At 46.4% G+C, this 17,330-nt stretch overlaps 1 protein-coding gene across 4 annotated transcripts in view; it reads right to left on the bottom strand.

The window, feature by feature from the left end:
• Positions 1-828: 828 nt before the first annotated feature.
• Positions 829-17,330, bottom strand: part of LOC103641233 (valine--tRNA ligase, mitochondrial 1) — a 47,201-nt gene continuing 30,699 nt past the window's right edge. For all 4 annotated transcript variants that reach the window (XM_008664592.3, XM_008664595.3, XM_008664596.3 and 1 more), the window contains exons 10-22: positions 6,795-6,878; positions 6,620-6,699; positions 6,425-6,482; positions 6,030-6,332; positions 5,748-5,918; positions 5,040-5,230; positions 4,542-4,944; positions 3,773-4,024; positions 3,190-3,690; positions 2,986-3,083; positions 2,767-2,866; positions 1,342-1,487; positions 829-1,239 (exon numbers count right to left, since the gene is read on the bottom strand). In XM_008664592.3, the coding sequence (XP_008662814.1) occupies positions 1,086-1,239; positions 1,342-1,487; positions 2,767-2,866; positions 2,986-3,083; positions 3,190-3,690; positions 3,773-4,024; positions 4,542-4,944; positions 5,040-5,230; positions 5,748-5,918; positions 6,030-6,332; positions 6,425-6,482; positions 6,620-6,699; positions 6,795-6,878 (2,541 nt within the window). In that variant the 3' untranslated portion in view covers positions 829-1,085. The remainder of the gene's footprint in view (positions 1,240-1,341; positions 1,488-2,766; positions 2,867-2,985; positions 3,084-3,189; positions 3,691-3,772; positions 4,025-4,541; positions 4,945-5,039; positions 5,231-5,747; positions 5,919-6,029; positions 6,333-6,424; positions 6,483-6,619; positions 6,700-6,794; positions 6,879-17,330) is intronic.

The raw sequence follows: 17,330 nt of genomic DNA, 5'->3' as shown, positions 1-17,330 counted from the left end.
TCTCCGGTGGCTCGACCACAACGCCAGAGTCGTCGCCATCCTCGTCCCGTTTTGAGTTCCAGAGAACCGACGCCGGCAACAGGCACAGGGAGGCATCCTTCACGTCCCCTACGGAATAGTTGTTCTACAAAGGCAACCTGTTGCTGCTCCACCTACCGTCGTGGTTGCAGTTCGTGCAGAGGAAATGGAGGTCGTGGGTGGAGCACGCGGTGAGAGACGAATGGTTGGTTTAGTGGATAGTCCCCCACGAGGACGTTGGCGGCAGCGAGGTGGACACGGTTCTTGAAGCCGAGCAGAAGGTCGAGGTTGTGGAGGCCGTCGTCGGCGTCGACAGCTGGGAGGCTGAGGCGTACGAGGGAGATGGCTAGGCTGCCGGTTGTGGTGGTCTTTCCGATGCCGCCCTTGCCAGATGCTCAGTTGCTTCCAAGCGATGTGGCCCCACGTCGGCCAAAACTGGCTGGTGCGAGCAGAAGCAGACCATCAAAGAATCCTGAGGGAAAGGGGGAGGGGGAGGCGGGCCCGGCTGTGGAGGAGGAGGAGACATACGAAGGCGAAGGTGGATGCAGTTGAGAGAGGAATACGGGACGCTACGCTCGCGGCTCTGCTGAATTGAAGCAAACTTTCAGATCCGTGAGCACACGACAACGCGTTGACGCAGTGGTGGCTGGAGAGCCCCGAATAGCGGACAACGCCTGAATTCACTTCAGGTTTTAGGTTTTAATAGAAGAGATAGGGTGTTTGGTTTGTGATATAAAGTGGACCATCGTCATCTGACTCTAGTTTTTTTCGTAGAAAGAATAAGCAAGCTAAATTGTGTAGCATGAGGAATGAGACAATTGAGACCATTCTAATAAATTTGATTAACAGATTTCGGCTGCTGCATATTCTGACAGACTTCCCATATGCATCATCAGAAGTTTCTAACTTGAAAAAATCGAACACCCAAAAATATGGTTCTGTACAGCCAGTGAATATTCTTACACGCTGCAAAAGTGTGGCTTCCATCTGAACCATCAATTGAAAACCTGAGCAAACAGGAGCTTTTTGCAAACAAGAAAAATGTGGGGACCAACTTCGGTACAGGCTCAGTTTGAGTCTAATTTCTTCTCAGCTTCACTGATGACCTCTAGTTGTTCCAACAAAGCGGTGAGCTTTCTCATGTCCTCCTCCTGCACGCTCTGTGGAGCCTTCTCGCGATACCCAGAGGCGTCCATTTTCTGTGCCAGTGCATTTTGTAGCCTGCGTATATGATAAGAGATATGTTACCGATAAGATTGAACAACACTGAAACATGAGGATATCTACTGTCAAAAATGGACCTAAGAAGACAAGTGCACTTACTTTTGAATTTCATCTTTTTTCTTCCTTAGCTTTTCACGCTCAGCATCTTCATTTAAATCTCCTTGGAGCTGAAGGTACACAGACAAGTCTTTGTTGACAACAGCAGTTGCACAATCGGCTGGAGTTTCATCACTCTCTGTCAGGATCTGAATAAATTCCAAAAACAGATCAGTGCTTTTGTTCAGGACCTTTTAACCCAGGTGGATTTTAATTTTTTTTTTCCTATCATAAGTAAGTAGCATATAAATACTACTCCCTTTGTTCATAAATATATGACGTCGTTGACTTTTTCAAAAACTTTGACCACTCATTTTATTCAAAAATATGTGAGTTATTATTTATTTTGTTGTGATTTGTTTTATCATACAAGGCCGTTTGAGCATGACTTAAATTTTTACATTTTCGAATAAATATTTTAAATAAAACGAATGGTCAAAATTTTTTTAAAAAAGTCAACGGTGTCATATATTTATGAACAGAGATGGTAACAGGCAAAAAAAGATATGAAGAAATGTTATTTGGGAAGAACCAATGGATAATAATAGCTATTTGAGCGAAAGGGCCTCTAGCTGAGTTAGTTTCTTTTTGTCTCTTAGACCCTTGTCTCTCTCTTCTTAATATATATCTAAAACGTAGTCCTCCTACGTTTTTCGAGAAAAAAACTAGCTGAGTTAGTTAGTTGGTCTGAGTAGCACTATTCAACTCCTGAGTTCGATGCTCGTAGGGTCAAATTTCAGGCTTGGTGGAAGTGGGTCTCTATGCAGATTTCTGGGATTGCGCAGAAGGGGATCAACTCCTTAATAATCCTTGGAGCTTGGACATTGTGGAAGCACAGAAATAGGAGTCTTCGACAGATTTCCTCCTAATATGGGTGCTGCTATCTCCCAGTTCAGTCAGGAATTAGAGATGTGGATTTTGGCGGGAGCTAAGAATCTCTCCCTCCTTACTGCTCCCATTCCTGGCATCCAACTGTAGTTTGCTGCATTAGCTATAATGTAGTTTGCTGCATTAGCTATAATGTTGAATGTTTTTATGTTTTGTTGTTTTCGGCCGCCATGAGTGGGTTGGCCTCAGACTTTTGAATTGGTCTATTTTAGACCTGTTTCTTCTTAATATATATGATGCGTAGCTCTCTTACACTTCCACTCGGTTGTCCCACGCAAAAGCATAGGTCTAAAGGTCCAGCCTCGGCCACGATCATTTCTCACATGGGCTACAATACCGTTGTGTATGGATGGGGCAGAGGTTTGGAGTTTTCTCGACCTACGTAAATAACCCCCCGCAAGTCGAATAGTAGCTATTTGAGGTCACAAAACTCCATTACGTTTCAGCATAAATTCCAATCCATAAAGAATAAACTGATTGTAAATGGTGAAAGGGAAAAGATATTTCCATAAAATAACATACAGAAGTATAAGGCACAACCTTGAGATGTGATATGGAAGAAAGACACACGATTAGAGATTGATAGCATTGGATAGTAGCAGCGACCTCTTGGCCTCGGCAAAGTGCAAAAGCAGGCCGTCTATATAAAAAAAGAAAGTATCAGTAAGCCATTACTCCGTATTGCAAAAACAGATCGAAGGAATCAACCAAGAGAATACTAAACACAAGCAAAACAGATGGCAATATACATACACGTACCTTTCATTTGAATCTGTTGGAGGCTTCAGAGACCTTATTTTGTTGACAGCATCCAAGACAATGTCCATTTCATTTTCAACCCCGCCATTACTCCATTCCTATCATAAAGAACCATATGTTCCCATGGGCAATAAGTAGTTAAGTACTCTTTCCTCAAATCACAATTGAATATTTCCTACAAAAACAATAGGACGCAAGTATTACCTCAACAAGAGATGGATACTCTGAAATCATAATCGAATCTTTCCTCCTACTAGAATCTTTGGGCTGTGGAAGACGTTGCCAGAGCTCTTCTGTTACATAGGGCATGAACGGATGGAGCAGACGCAGACCTGTCTCCAGGCAAATCCACAGGGTATCTCTGGAGGCAGCTCTTGCTGATTCAAACTCTTGAGAATCGCTGAAGTAAGGTTTGATAGCTTCTATAAATACATCGCATAGCTCATACTGCCACCACGAGTATATAGCAGATGTTGCATCAGACAATTTGTATGCTTCTAAAGAAGTAACAGTTTTTCCAACAGCCTTGTTAAGCACTGAGAGTATCCACTTGCATATTGGTGGCATAAGAGACACATCAACAGTTGCCGGCGGAATGTAATCATCACCCAGTTTGCCCATCGCAAAACGAATGGCATTCCATAATTTGTTGCACCATTGTCTATATCCAACCACCCTCTTGATATCAAGATTTATCCTGTCAGACTGAAGGGGGGGGGGGGGGGATTGCATAAAACCATGTATGCTACATTAAACATGAAAAAACTCAACTGGGTGCCATAAGAACCTGGGAGGTGTACGATATCAGTGCGAAGCGGAGCGCATCGGTACCACATTCTGCTATGCCATCAGGAAAATCCTTCGTCTTCCCATCTCTTGCAATGTTTAATTCATTTGGATCCAGATTGCCTTCTTCCAAACGTTTCAGAAGACCATCCAGTGACATGCCATTTATCACCTCAAGAGGGTCAACAACGTTACCAAGTGATTTTGACATCTTTCGGCCATGTGCATCCCGAATCATAGGATGTAAATAAACCTGAGAAGAGAACACATGGTTATTGATCATCGGAGAAGAGATGATTAGGAAATATACTAGACTAGGCTGTAGTGTTTTTGTAGACGCACGATACATGGGTGACATGATAATTGAGGTGAAAAAAATAAAAGAATAATTTGCAGCAAGAAAAAATATGGTGGCTTCATGAATTTATAGACTGCAACAGAAATGACACCACGGTCTGCTAATGAATGATGTGAAGCATGTGAACAATATATGCTAAATATCAGTGTGGCCTGTAGAGATGAAGGGCAAACCAGTATATAATCTAAAATGGGCAGGTCCCTATTTCATCTAAATAAGGTCTATTAACTTGATTAAAAAACCACAGTATTGTGGGTAAGATTGATCATTGCTCTAGCATGTGTCTCTTGATCAGAGTATAATGTTACATAAATTAACCACATGAAGGGATGTAAAAGGCAGTGATAGGATTTGAATAGAGTACCTCACATGAACAAATAGACTGCTAACAAAACGAAGAATGCTGCTATACCTTCTGAAATGGCACGTCACCACCAAGTTGCATTCCCATCATCACCATCCTTGCTACCCAAAAGAAGAGAATATCAAGTCCAGTTTCTAGTACCGATGTAGGGTAGAAAGCACGGAGGTCAGTGGTATCAGACGGCCAACCAAGTACTGTTAAGGGGAAAAGACCAGATGAAAACCATGTGTCCAGTACATCAGGGTCTTGATCTAGACGTAATTTCATTCCTACATACTTTTTCTGTGCCTCAAGTTTTGCATCGCTTTCATTTCTTGCAACTATCCAGCGGTCATTGTTAGAACCAAGGTTTTTATCCAGGTCATCTTCTAGTGTCACATACCATGCAGGTATACGATGACCCCACCAAAGTTGCCTTGAGACACACCAATCACGTATATTTTCAAGCCATCTGCAAAGATAGCAGTAATGGATAGGTCATTTATTCAGAGTTATCTCATTCATTTGACATGGTAATTACAAGTGACAACACATTGTATGTAATACCTGTACCAGTCTTGCTCATACTGCTGGGGGATAATTTCAATCTTTTTTGACCTTACAGCGTCAAGGCCTGCCTTGGCCATGGTGCTGCAATTAACAAACCACTGTGGTTTTATCATAGGTTCCACTACATCATTAGTTCTTGAACAAACACCCAAGCTCATTTCATTCTTCTTTGTGTCCTTATACAACCCCTTAATTACAAGAAAAAAATGTTACAATCAAAATCCGTATATAAAACAAGAAGGCAAAGACCAACGTCTTAAAAATGATGGAACTATCAAATAAGCTATCCATGATTTCCAGTGTGAAGGATATATGTAATACATGGTATTCTAGAAAAATCATAATTATGGATAGCTAATTCCAACCTGAATACCTGATGCAATCGCAAGTTCGAATAGAATCAATATTTATTGAAATTAAATGATAAGTTGTTTCCAATACTAATGCTGAACTGAAAGTAAATCACACTAGAATATAGACTAATGTGGCTCATACTGATTGTTTTCTTTGGACAACACATTACAAATAAATACATAAAACACAATTATGGCACATCAATCATGATATTTCACTATTGTCATTTTCACTTTGTTAGATTATGCACACAATTCCACGCTGTAATGCATACATTCATAAAAAGTGATGGATAATCAGGTACTTTCAGATACTTTTTAATGAATAGTTAGGCAAATCCAGTAATGATACCTTTTCCTTCAGTGCCTCGATAACAGCAACTCTAGCGGTGAATCTTGGCATTCCATCGAATTGTGCACCTCCATTGCTATTTATTTTTCCATCATCTGTGAATATGTTGATGAATTCAAGATTATGACGCTTTCCAACCTCAAAGTCATTTGGATCATGAGCAGGAGTAATCTGCATAAAAAACAGCAAGGAACAATACAGTCTAAGATGATAGGTATGAGGAAGGTACAGGTAGGTACAATATAAGATGATAAAATAGTAGTCCTCAGCCACAGGTCTTACCTTGACAGCCCCAGTACCGAAAGTGGGATCAACTAACTCCGCGTCACAGATTATTTTGAGTTTTCGTCCATTGAAGGGGTGGACTGCATATCTTCCATGCAGATGCTTATACCTTTCATCCTCAGGGTGAACAGCTATTGCTGTATCGCCCAGCATTGTTTCTATTCTGGTGGTTGCTACAACAATCTCACCGAGTCCTTCCTCAAGAGGATAGGCAAAAGATATCAATACACCAAACTGTACAGGATTGGCATAACCAGGGACCTTTAACATAGTGTCTTCTTTAAGATCAATATGATCAACCTGACAAAAAAGTATTTTCCATCAGAAAATTATCTAATCATGCGTACAAAGGATCACAAAGTCTATCATAAATAATATAAAGTTCCATCAACCTCAATGTCAGAAATTGCAGTTCGAAGTGTGCAATCCCAATTCACAAGGCGATAATCTCTGAAAAAAATAAACAATTCATAAGATGTGACAACTAGGTTGCCAACTGAAAAACAGGAACAGGTAAAGAATCGTAGAAAACTGAATTGTGGAATATTTCATTCTAACACTCCAATAAAAAGCGTGAGGAAACTGACCTATATATCAGGCTTTCCTTGTGTAACCTGACAAAAGCTTCAGTTACAGCTTTTGATCTTTGCTCATCCATTGTAAAAGCCTGGTGCCAAATTTGAAATGAAGTTACTATGTGTTAATATGCATGGTTCAAGCACAAGAAATATTTTCCCAAACTAAAATAAATAGGTATGTTACCTCACGGGACCAATCAAGTGAAGCCCCAAGCCGGCGCAATTGATTCAATATTGTACCACCATATTGATCTTTCCATTTGAGTACCTGTTTGTAAGATGACAAAGAAATGGAATAAGCAAACACCAAACCTAAAAATGATACATCAAGAGCAGAATTAAAGAATCAAAAAAGGCAGACAACACATTCATTTCAGAACATGATGTTACAGAACCAGAGACTGAGTCCATTGTTAATGGTAAAATAAGGGATAGAGAAACAGTTGGCCCATGTAAGTAGAGGGACTCTAACTCTCATCAAGAGGATGACACTATGAGTTGGGGCAATTTTTCTGTTTATTTCCTCAAACACTACACAATGTCATACCCTTAGAGGGGTTGAGGACACATATTTATAGCCCTAGGGGCTGCACTACACTGCACTACACACTACACTACACGCTGCAGCACCAGGTGATGTCCTTTAGATACTAAAGTGCAGTCAAAACTGCTGTCCTCTGCTGTGCTGCTACTGCTGTCCTGCGCAGTCAAAAGACTGCTGCTGCATGCTGTCCTGCTGCAACTGCTGCTGTCCTGCAGCAGTCAAAAGGTTGCTGCTGCTGCGCAGTCAAAAGACTGCTGCTACTGCTGTCCTGTGCAGTCAAAAGACTGCTGCATGTTGTCCTGTTGCAACTGCTGCTGTCTTGCAGCAGTCAAAACTGCAACTGCTGCTGACCACATGACTTATTCCATCATTCTCCCCCTAAGTCTTGTGTGTCGTCTTGTGAGAAAGTTGGGTCATTCCGGACCTGGAGCAAAGCTCAACAAATTTGATCTTCCCAAGGGGCTTGGTGTGCAGGTCTGCAAGCTGATCCTTGGTGTTGATGTAGCGCGCCTTGATGCTCCCTTCTGCCAAGCAGTCTCGGATGAAGTGGTATCTCAGCCGGATGTGCTTGCTCCATTCATGGAACACGGGGTTCTTGGCCAATGCCAGAACGGACTGGCTGTCCACCCTGAGTTCCACCGCTCCAGTGTCTCTCCCGAGGAGATCACCGAGCAGTCGAGCCAGCCAGAGCGCCTGAGTCGAAGCAGTAGACGCCGCTATGTACTCGGCCTCGCAGTTGGACATGGCCACCACCTGCTGCTTGACCGACTGCCAGCTAATGAGACACTTGACGAGGAAGAAGAGGATCCCGCTTGTGCTCTTGCTAGTGTCGATGTCACCGGCGTGGTCGCTGTCGCTGTACCTGACAAGGTGTGCCTCCCCAGGGCACCTCGGGTAGTAGAGACTGTGGTCGAGAGTCCCCGCAACATAGCGGATGATCCTCTTCATAGCCTGCTCATGCTCCGTCGTTGGTCGCTGCAAGAACCGACTAACGTAGCCGACGGAGTATGCCAAGTCAGGCCGTGTGTGGACGAGGTAGCGAAGGCTCCCCACAAGACGCCGGTAATGTGTAGCATCCACCTCCTCCGTCGTGCTGTCGCGACTCAGCTTCAGCCTCTCCTCCATCGGAGTGAGAGCTGGGTTGCAGTCGGTGAGCCCAGCCAGCTCAACAATGCGCTTGGCGTAGGCGGTCTGGCGAAGTGTGATCCTGGAGTCTCCCTGGTGCACCTCAATCCCCAGGTAGAAGGAGAGATGCCCCAGGTCACTCATTTGGAAGGTGGCATTCATCTCTTCCTTGAACGCTGCCACCTCTGCATCCTTGGCGCCGGTGATCACCAAGTCGTCGACGTAGACACCCACCAGCAGGGCACTTCCTCCATTGCCCCGCCGATAGATGGCCGCCTCGTGCGGGCTTGGCGTGAAACCCATTCCTTTGAGCGTGGAATCCAGCTTGGCATTCCACGCCCTTGGTGCCTGTCGCAGGCCATAGAGAGCCTTGCGCAGGCGCAACACCTTGCCCTCCTTGCCAGGGATCGCAAAACCTGGCGGCTGGTGTACGTAGACCTCCTCCTTTAAGTCGCCGTTAAGAAACGCCGACTTGACGTCCATGTGATGAACGTGCCAGCCCTGCTGGGCTAACAGTGCAAGGAGGAGTCGCACGGATTCCATCCGTGCCACGGGGGCGAAAGCATCGTCGAAGTCGATCCCCTCCTGCTGTAGGAAACCGCGTGCCACCAAGCGAGCCTTGTGCTTGACGATGGCGCCGGCTTCATCCCTCTTCAGTTTGAACACCCATTTAAGGGTGATCGCGCGATGACCATGAGGGAGATCAGCGAGCTCCCAGGTGCGGTTCGTCTCAACCGCGTCCATCTCCGACTGCATCGCGGCACGCCAAGCCGCATGTTTCTCGGCCTCCGCGAAAGACCGAGGCTCACCATCGTCGCATGCAAGATGCAACTCTCCTGCCAGAATGCGAGATGCAGGGCCTGGCACCGACGGGTCGATGAGAAGGCCCTCCACCCTTCGATACCGCAACGGCTCGCCGTCGTAGCACGCGTCGACGCGCTCCTCGTCGCGGGACAGAGGGGTCACGAGCTCCACTGGGTCGTGCTCGACACGAGCTGGTGTCGGAGAGGACGTTCCCGGAGAGGGTACCGTCGGTGCTGGAGTACGTGGTGGCGAAGAGCTCGCTGTAGCCGGAGTCGTGGCTGGAGTGCGTGGTGGTGAAGAGCTCGTTGTAGCAAGAGCTGGAGAGTTTGGCGTTGGAGTCGGTGGAGACTTGGGGGCTGGGGTAGACCTGCTCGAAGAAGAGTTGCCTACTCCCCCAGCTCCCTCAAAGTGGACGTACTCGATGGTGAAGTCGTACGTCGGCGTCGTGCCGTCGTCCACCGCCTTGTCCCACGCCCTTCGTCGAACACTACGTCGCGCGTCGTACGCACACGTTGTGTTTTTGGGTCAAGGATGCGGTAGGTCTTCGAGCCCTCCGCGTAGCCAATGAACACCCCCGGGGTGCTCCTATCGTCGAGTTTGCTGATGTGGCCAAGCTCCTTGGTGAACGCGAGGCAGCCGAAGACCCGTAGGTGAGAGACCGCCGGCTTGCGCCCATGCCAAGCCTCGTACGGTGTCATCCTGTTGAGAGCCTTGGTGGGCGAGCGGTTGAGGATGTAAACCGCTGTCACCACCGCCTTTCCCCAGAAGACAGCTGGCATTCCTCTCTGCTTGAGGAGAGCCCGAGCCATCCCCACAACCGTCTGGTTGCGCCGCTCGACGACGCCGTTCTGCTGCGGGCTGTACGGCGCGGAGTAGTGGCGCTGAACGCCCTCATCCGCGCAGTACGACGCGAACTCAGCCGCCGTGAATTCGCCGCCGTTGTCGGTGCGCAGCACGCGCAGCTTGCGACCGCACTCCGCCTCCGCAGCGACCTGCACACGCCTGATGGCGTTCGCAGCCTCTCCCTTGCTGCCAAGGATCATCACCCACATGTAGCGGGAGAGATCGTCGACGAGCAGCAAGAAGTAGCGTCGTCCTCCTGGTGTGGCTGGTGTCACCGGGCCACACAAGTCCCCATGCACGAGCTCGAGCCTCTCCTTGGCTCGGAAGCTCGACTGCTGGGGAAAGGGGAGCCGTCTCTGCTTTGTCAACACGCAGACATCGCAGAATTGCTCCACATGGTCAAGGCACGGCAGGCCTCGTACCATCTCCTTGGCACTGAGCCGCTTCAGGGCCTCGAAGTTAAGGTGCCCGAAGCGCTCGTGCCACTGCCATGCCTGAAAGGGAATTAGGCTTACACCTAGTTCCTATATAATTTTGGTGGTTGAATTGCCCAACACAAATCCTTGGACTAACTAGTTTGCCCAAGTGTATAGATTATACAGGTGTAAAAGGTTCACACTCAGCCAATAAAAAGACCAAGTTTTGGATTCAATAAAGGAGCAAAGGGGCAACCGAGGGCACCCCTGGTCTGGCGCACCGGACTGTCCGGTGTGCCACCGGACAGTGAACAGTACCTGTCCGGTGCACCAGGGGACTCAGACTCCAACTCTTCACTCTCGGGAATTCTCGGAAGCCGGCGCGCTATAATTCACCGGACTGTCCGGTGCGCACCGGACATGTCCGGTGCTCCAAGGAAGCTCGGCCTCCTGAACTCGCCAGCCTCGGGTTCGCGCGGCAGCCGCTCCGCTATAATTCACCGGACTGTCCGGTGTGCACCGGACTGTCCGGTGTGCCAGCGGAGCAACGGCTCCCTGCGGCGCCAACGGCTCCCTGCGGTGCATTAAATGCGCGCGCAGCGCGCGCAGACGTCAGGGCTGCCCATACCGGTGCACCGGACATCAAACAGTGCATGTCCGGTGTGCACCGGACACCCAGGCGGGCCCACAAGTCAGAAGCTCCAACGGCTAGAATCCAACAGCAGTGATGACGTGGCAGGGGCACCGGACTGTCCGGTGTGCACCGGACTGTCCGGTGCGCCATCGAGCAGACGCCTCCAGCCAACGGTCCCTTTTGGTGGTTGGGGCTATAAATACCCCAACCACCCCACATCCATATCCATCCAAGTTTTCCAACTTCTAACCACTTACAAGAGCTAGGCATTCAATTCTAGACACATTCAAAGAGATCAAATCCTCTCCAATTCCACACAAAACCCTAGTGACTAGTGAGAGTGATTTGCCGTGTTCATTTGAGCTCTTGCGCTTGGATTGCTTCTTTTCTTTCTCACTTGTTCTTGTGATCAAAACTCCATTGTAATCAAGGCAAGAGGCACCAATTGTGTGGTGGCCCTTGCGGGGAAGTTTTGTTCCCGGCTTTGATTAGAGAAGAGAAGCTCACTCGGTCCGAGGGACCGTTTGAGAGAGGGAAGGGTTGAAAGAGACCCGGCCTTTGTGGCCTCCTCAACGGGGAGTAGGTTTGCGAGAACCGAACCTCGGTAAAACAAATCCGCGTGTCACTCTCCTTATTTTCTTGCGATTTGTTTTGCGCCCTCTCTCGCGGACTCGTTGATATTTCTAACGCTAACCCGGCTTGTAGTTGTGATTATTTTTGTAAATTTCAGTTTCGCCCTATTCACCCCCCCTCTAGGCAACTATCAATTGGTATCAGAGCCCGGTGCTTCATTAGAGCCTAACCGCTCGAAGTGATGTCGGGAGATCACGCCAAGAAGGAGATGGAGATCGGCGACAAGCCCACTACAAGCCAAGGGAGCACCTCATCGGAAGAGTCCCGCACCAAGAAAAGGGAGAAGAAGAAGAACTCCTCCAAGCGGAAGGAGAAAAGATCTTCCTCTTCTCACCACAAGGAGAAGAAGGAAAAATCTTCTTCTCACAAGCCGCATCGGAGTGGGGACAAGCACAAGAGGATGAGGAAGGTGGTCTACTACGAGACCGACACTTCATCAACATTTACCTCCGGCTCCGACGCGGCGTCCGTCACTTCTAAACGCCAAGAGCGTAAGAAGTATAGTAAGATTCCCCTACGCTATCCTCGTGTTCCTAAACATACACCTCTACTTTCCGTCCCATTAGGTAAACCACCAACTTTTAATGGTGAAGATTATGCTATGTGGAGTAATTTAATGCGATTTCATCTAACCTCTCTCCACAAGAGTATATGGGATGTTGTTGAGTATGGTGTACAGGTACCATCAATAGGGGATGAGGACTATGACACGGACGAAGTGGCCCAAATCGAGCACTTCAACTCCCAAGCCGCAACCATCCTCCTTGCCTCTCTAAGCAAGGAAGAATACAACAAAGTACAAGGGTTGAAGAACGCCAAAGAGATTTGGGATCTTCTCAAGACGGCGCACGAAGGTGATGAACTCACCAAGATCACCAAGCGGGAAACGATCGAGGGGGAGCTCGGTCGCTTCCGTCTTCGCCAAGGGGAGGAGCCACAAGACATGTACAACCGGCTCAAGACCTTGGTGAACCAAGTGCGCAACCTCGGGAGTACAAAGTGGGATGACCACGAAGTGGTTAAGGTTATTCTAAGAGCTCTTATTTTCCTTAACCCCACACAAGTTCAATTAATTCGTGGTAATCCAAGATATCCACTAATGACCCCCGAGGAAGTCATCGGGAATTTTGTGAGTTTTGAATGCATGATTAAGGGCTCCAAGAAGATCAACGAGCTTGACGAGCCTTCCACCTCCGAGGCGCAACCAATGGCCTTTAAGGCAACGGAGGAGAAGAAGGAGGAGTCTACACCAAGTAGACAACCAATTGACGCCTCCAAGCTCGACAATGAGGAGATGGCCCTAATCATCAAAAGCTTTAGGCAAATCCTCAAGCAACGGAAGGGGAAGGACTACAAACCTCGTTCCAAGAAGGTTTGCTACAAGTGTGGTAAGCCCGGTCACTTCATTGCAAAATGTCCTATGTCTAGTGACAGTGACAGGGGCGACGACAAGAAGGGAAGAAGAAAGGAGAAGAAGAAATACTACAAGAAGAAGGGCGGCGATGCCCATGTTTGTCGGGAGTGGGACTCCGACGAAAGCTCAAGCAACTCCTCCGACGACGAGGACGCCGCCAACATCGCCGTCACCAAGGGCCTTCTCTTCCCCAACGTCGGCCACAAGTGTCTCATGGCCAAGGACGGCAAAAAGAAGGTAAAATCAAGGTCCTCCACTAAATATGAAACATCTAGTGATGAGGATGATGACAAAAATGAGGAGGAAAACTTGCGCATTCTTTTTGCTAACCTTAACGTGGAACAAAAGGAAAAATTAAATGAACTAATTAGTGCCATCCATGAAAAGGATGATCTCTTGGACTCCCAAGAGGACTTCCTAATCAAGGAGAATAAGAAACATGTTAAGGTTAAAAATGCTTATGCTCTAGAAGTAGAAAAATGTAACAAATTATCTAGTGAGCTAAGCATGTGCCATGACACTGTTGCCAACCTTAGAAGTGAAAATGCTAAATTAATTGCTAAGGTAGATTCTCATGTTTGCATTGATCCTAGAAATGATAATGTTGATTTACTTGCTAGGATTGATGAGTTAAATGTTTCCATTGCTAGCCTTAGAAATGAGAATGAGAAACTAATTGCTAAGGCTAAGGATTTTGATGTTTGCAATGCTACTATTTCCGACCTTAGAACTAAAAATGATATGTTGCATGCTAAGGTTGTTGAACTAAAATCTTGCAAACCCTCTACATCTAATGTTGAGCATATTTCCATTTGTACTAGATGTAGAGATATTAATGTTGATGCTATCCATGATCACCTAGCCTTAATTAAAAAACAAAATGATCACATAGCTCAACTAAATGCTAAGATTAGAGAGCATGACTTAGAAAATGAAAAATTTAAATTGGCTAGAAGCATGCTCTATAATGGGAGACGTCCTGGCATCAAGGATGGCATTGGCTTCCAAAGGGGAGACAATGTCAAACTTAATGCCCCACCTAAAAATTTGTCTAACTTTGTTAAGGGCAAGGCTCCCATGCCTCAGGATAACGAGGGTTACATTTTGTACCCTGCCGGTTATCCCGAGAGCAAAATTAGGAGAATTCACTCTAGGAAGTCTCACTCTGGCCCTAACCATGCTTTTATGTATAAGGGTGAGACATCTAGCTCTAGGCAACCAACCCATGCCAAGTTGCCTAGAAAGAAAACTCCTAATGCATCAAATGATCATGCCATTTCATTTAAAACTTTTGATGCATCTTATGTGCTTACTAGCAAATCCGGCAAAGTAGTTGCCAAATTTGTTGGGGGCAAACACAAGGATTCCAAGACTTGTGTTTGGGTACCCAAAGTTCTTGTATCTAATGCCAAAGGACCCAAAACAGTTTGGGTACCTAAAGTCAAGAACTAAATTTGTTTTGTAGGTTTATGCATCCGGGGGCACAAGTTGGATACTCGACAGCGGGTGCACAAACCACATGACCGGGGAGAAAAGAATGTTCTCCTCATATGAGAAAAACCAAGATCCCCAACGAGCTATCACATTCGGGGATGGAAATCAAGGTTTGGTCAAAGGTCTTGGTAAAATTGCTGTATCTCCTGACCATTCCATTTCCAATGTTTTTCTTGTAGATTCCTTAGATTACAACTTGCTTTCCGTTTCTCAATTATGTCAAATGGGCTACAACTGTCTATTCACTGATGTTGGTGTCACTGTCTTTAGAAGAAGTGATGATTCAATAGCATTTAAGGGAGTGTTAGAGGGTCAGCTATACTTGGTAGATTTTGATAGAGCTGAACTCGACACTTGCTTAATTGCTAAGACTAACATGGGTTGGCTCTGGCATCGTCGACTAGCCCATGTTGGGATGAAGAATCTTCATAAGCTTCTGAAGGGAGAGCACATTTTAGGATTAACAAATGTTCATTTTGAGAAAGACAGAATTTGCAGCGCATGCCAGGCAGGGAAGCAAGTTGGAGTCCATCATCCACACAAAAATGTCATGACTACCGACAGGCCGCTGGAGCTACTACACATGGACTTATTCGGCCCGATCGCTTACATAAGCATCGGCGGTAGTAAGTATTGCCTTGTAATTGTGGATGATTATTCTCGCTTCACTTGGGTATTCTTTTTACAGGAAAAATCTCAAACCCAAGAGACCTTAAAGGGATTCTTGAGACGAGCTCAAAATGAGTTCGGCTTAAGGATCAAGAAAATAAGAAGCGACAATGGGACGGAGTTCAAGAACTCTCAAATTGAAAGCTTCCTTGAGGAGGAGGGCATCAAGCATGAGTTCTCTTCTCCCTACACGCCACAACAAAACGGTGTAGTGGAGAGGAAGAATCGAACTCTATTGGACATGGCAAGAACCATGCTTGATGAGTACAAGACACCGGACCGGTTTTGGGCCGAAGCAGTCAACACCGCCTGCTACGCCATCAACCGGTTATATCTTCACCGAATCCTCAAGAAGACATCATATGAACTCCTAACCGGTAAAAAGCCCAACATTTCATATTTTAGAGTTTTTGGTAGCAAATGCTTCATTCTTATTAAAAGAGGTAGAAAATCTAAATTTGCTCCTAAAACTGTAGAAGGTTTTTTACTTGGTTATGACTCAAACACAAGAGCATATAGGGTCTTCAACAAGTCCACTGGACTAGTTGAAGTCTCTTGTGACGTTGTGTTTGATGAAACTAACGGCTCTCAAGTAGAGCAAGTTGATCTTGATGAGATAGGTGAAGAACAGGCTCCATGCATCGCGCTAAGGAACATGTCCATCGAGGATGTATGTCCTAAGGAATCCGAAGAGCCTCCAAGTACACAAGATCAACCATCCTCCTCCATGCAAGCATCTCCACCAACTCAAAATGAGGATGAGGCTCAAAATGATGAAGAGCAAAATCAAGAAGACGAGCCACCTCAAGATGATAGCAATGATCAAGGGGGAGATACAAATGATGAAGAAAAGGAGGATGAGGAAGAACCAAGACCGCCACACCCAAGAGTCCACCAAGCAATCCAACGAGATCACCCCGTCGACACCATCCTCGGCGACATTCATAAGGGGGTAACTACTCGATCTCGGGTTGCTCATTTTTGTGAACATTACTCTTTTGTTTCCTCCATTGAGCCACACAAGGTAGAGGAAGCTCTCCAAGATTCGGATTGGGTGGTGGCGATGCAAGAGGAGCTCAACAATTTCACGAGGAACGAGGTATGGCATTTAGTTCCACGTCCTAACCAAAATGTTGTAGGAACCAAATGGGTCTTCCGCAACAAGCAAGATGAGCATGGTGTGGTGACAAGGAACAAAGCTCGACTCGTGGCCAAAGGGTATTCACAAGTCGAAGGTTTGGATTTTGGTGAAACCTATGCACCCGTAGCTAGGCTTGAGTCAATTCGCATATTATTGGCCTATGCTACTTACCATGGCTTTAAGCTCTATCAAATGGACGTGAAAAGTGCTTTCCTCAACGGACCAATCAAGGAAGAGGTCTATGTTGAGCAACCTCCCGGCTTTGAAGACAGTGAGCACCCTAACCATGTCTATAGGCTCTCTAAGGCGCTTTATGGGCTCAAGCAAGCCCCAAGAGCATGGTATGAATGCCTAAGAGATTTCCTTATTGCTAATGGCTTCAAAGTCGGCAAGGCCGATCCTACACTCTTTACTAAAACTCTTGAAAATGACTTGTTTGTATGCCAAGTTTATGTTGATGATATTATATTTGGGTCTACTAACGAGTCTACATGTGAAGAGTTTAGTAGGATCATGACACAGAAATTCGAGATGTCGATGATGGGGGAGTTGAAGTATTTTCTAGGATTCCAAGTCAAGCAACTCCAAGAGGGCACCTTCATTAGCCAAACGAAGTACACTCAAGACATTCTTGCTAAGTTTGGGATGAAGGATGCCAAACCCATCAAGACACCCATGGGAACTAATGGGCATCTCGACCTCGACACGGGAGGTAAGTCCGTGGATCAAAAGGTATACCGGTCGATGATTGGTTCATTGCTTTATTTATGTGCATCTCGACCGGACATTATGCTTTCCGTTTGCATGTGTGCAAGATTCCAATCCGACCCTAAGGAATCCCACCTTACGGCCGTAAAACGAATCTTGAGATATTTGGCTTATACTCCTAAGTTTGGGCTTTGGTACCCTCGGGGATCCACATTTGATTTAATTGGTTATTCGGATGCCGATTGGGCGGGGTGCAAAATTAATAGGAAGAGCACATCAGGGACTTGCCAGTTCT

This window comes from Zea mays, chromosome 10 (genome assembly GCF_902167145.1).
Source record: "Zea mays cultivar B73 chromosome 10, Zm-B73-REFERENCE-NAM-5.0, whole genome shotgun sequence".
Taxonomy (NCBI): Eukaryota; Viridiplantae; Streptophyta; class Magnoliopsida; order Poales; family Poaceae; genus Zea; species Zea mays.
Note: the sequence above shows the minus strand (reverse complement) of the source record. Positions and strands in the feature narration are given on the sequence as shown.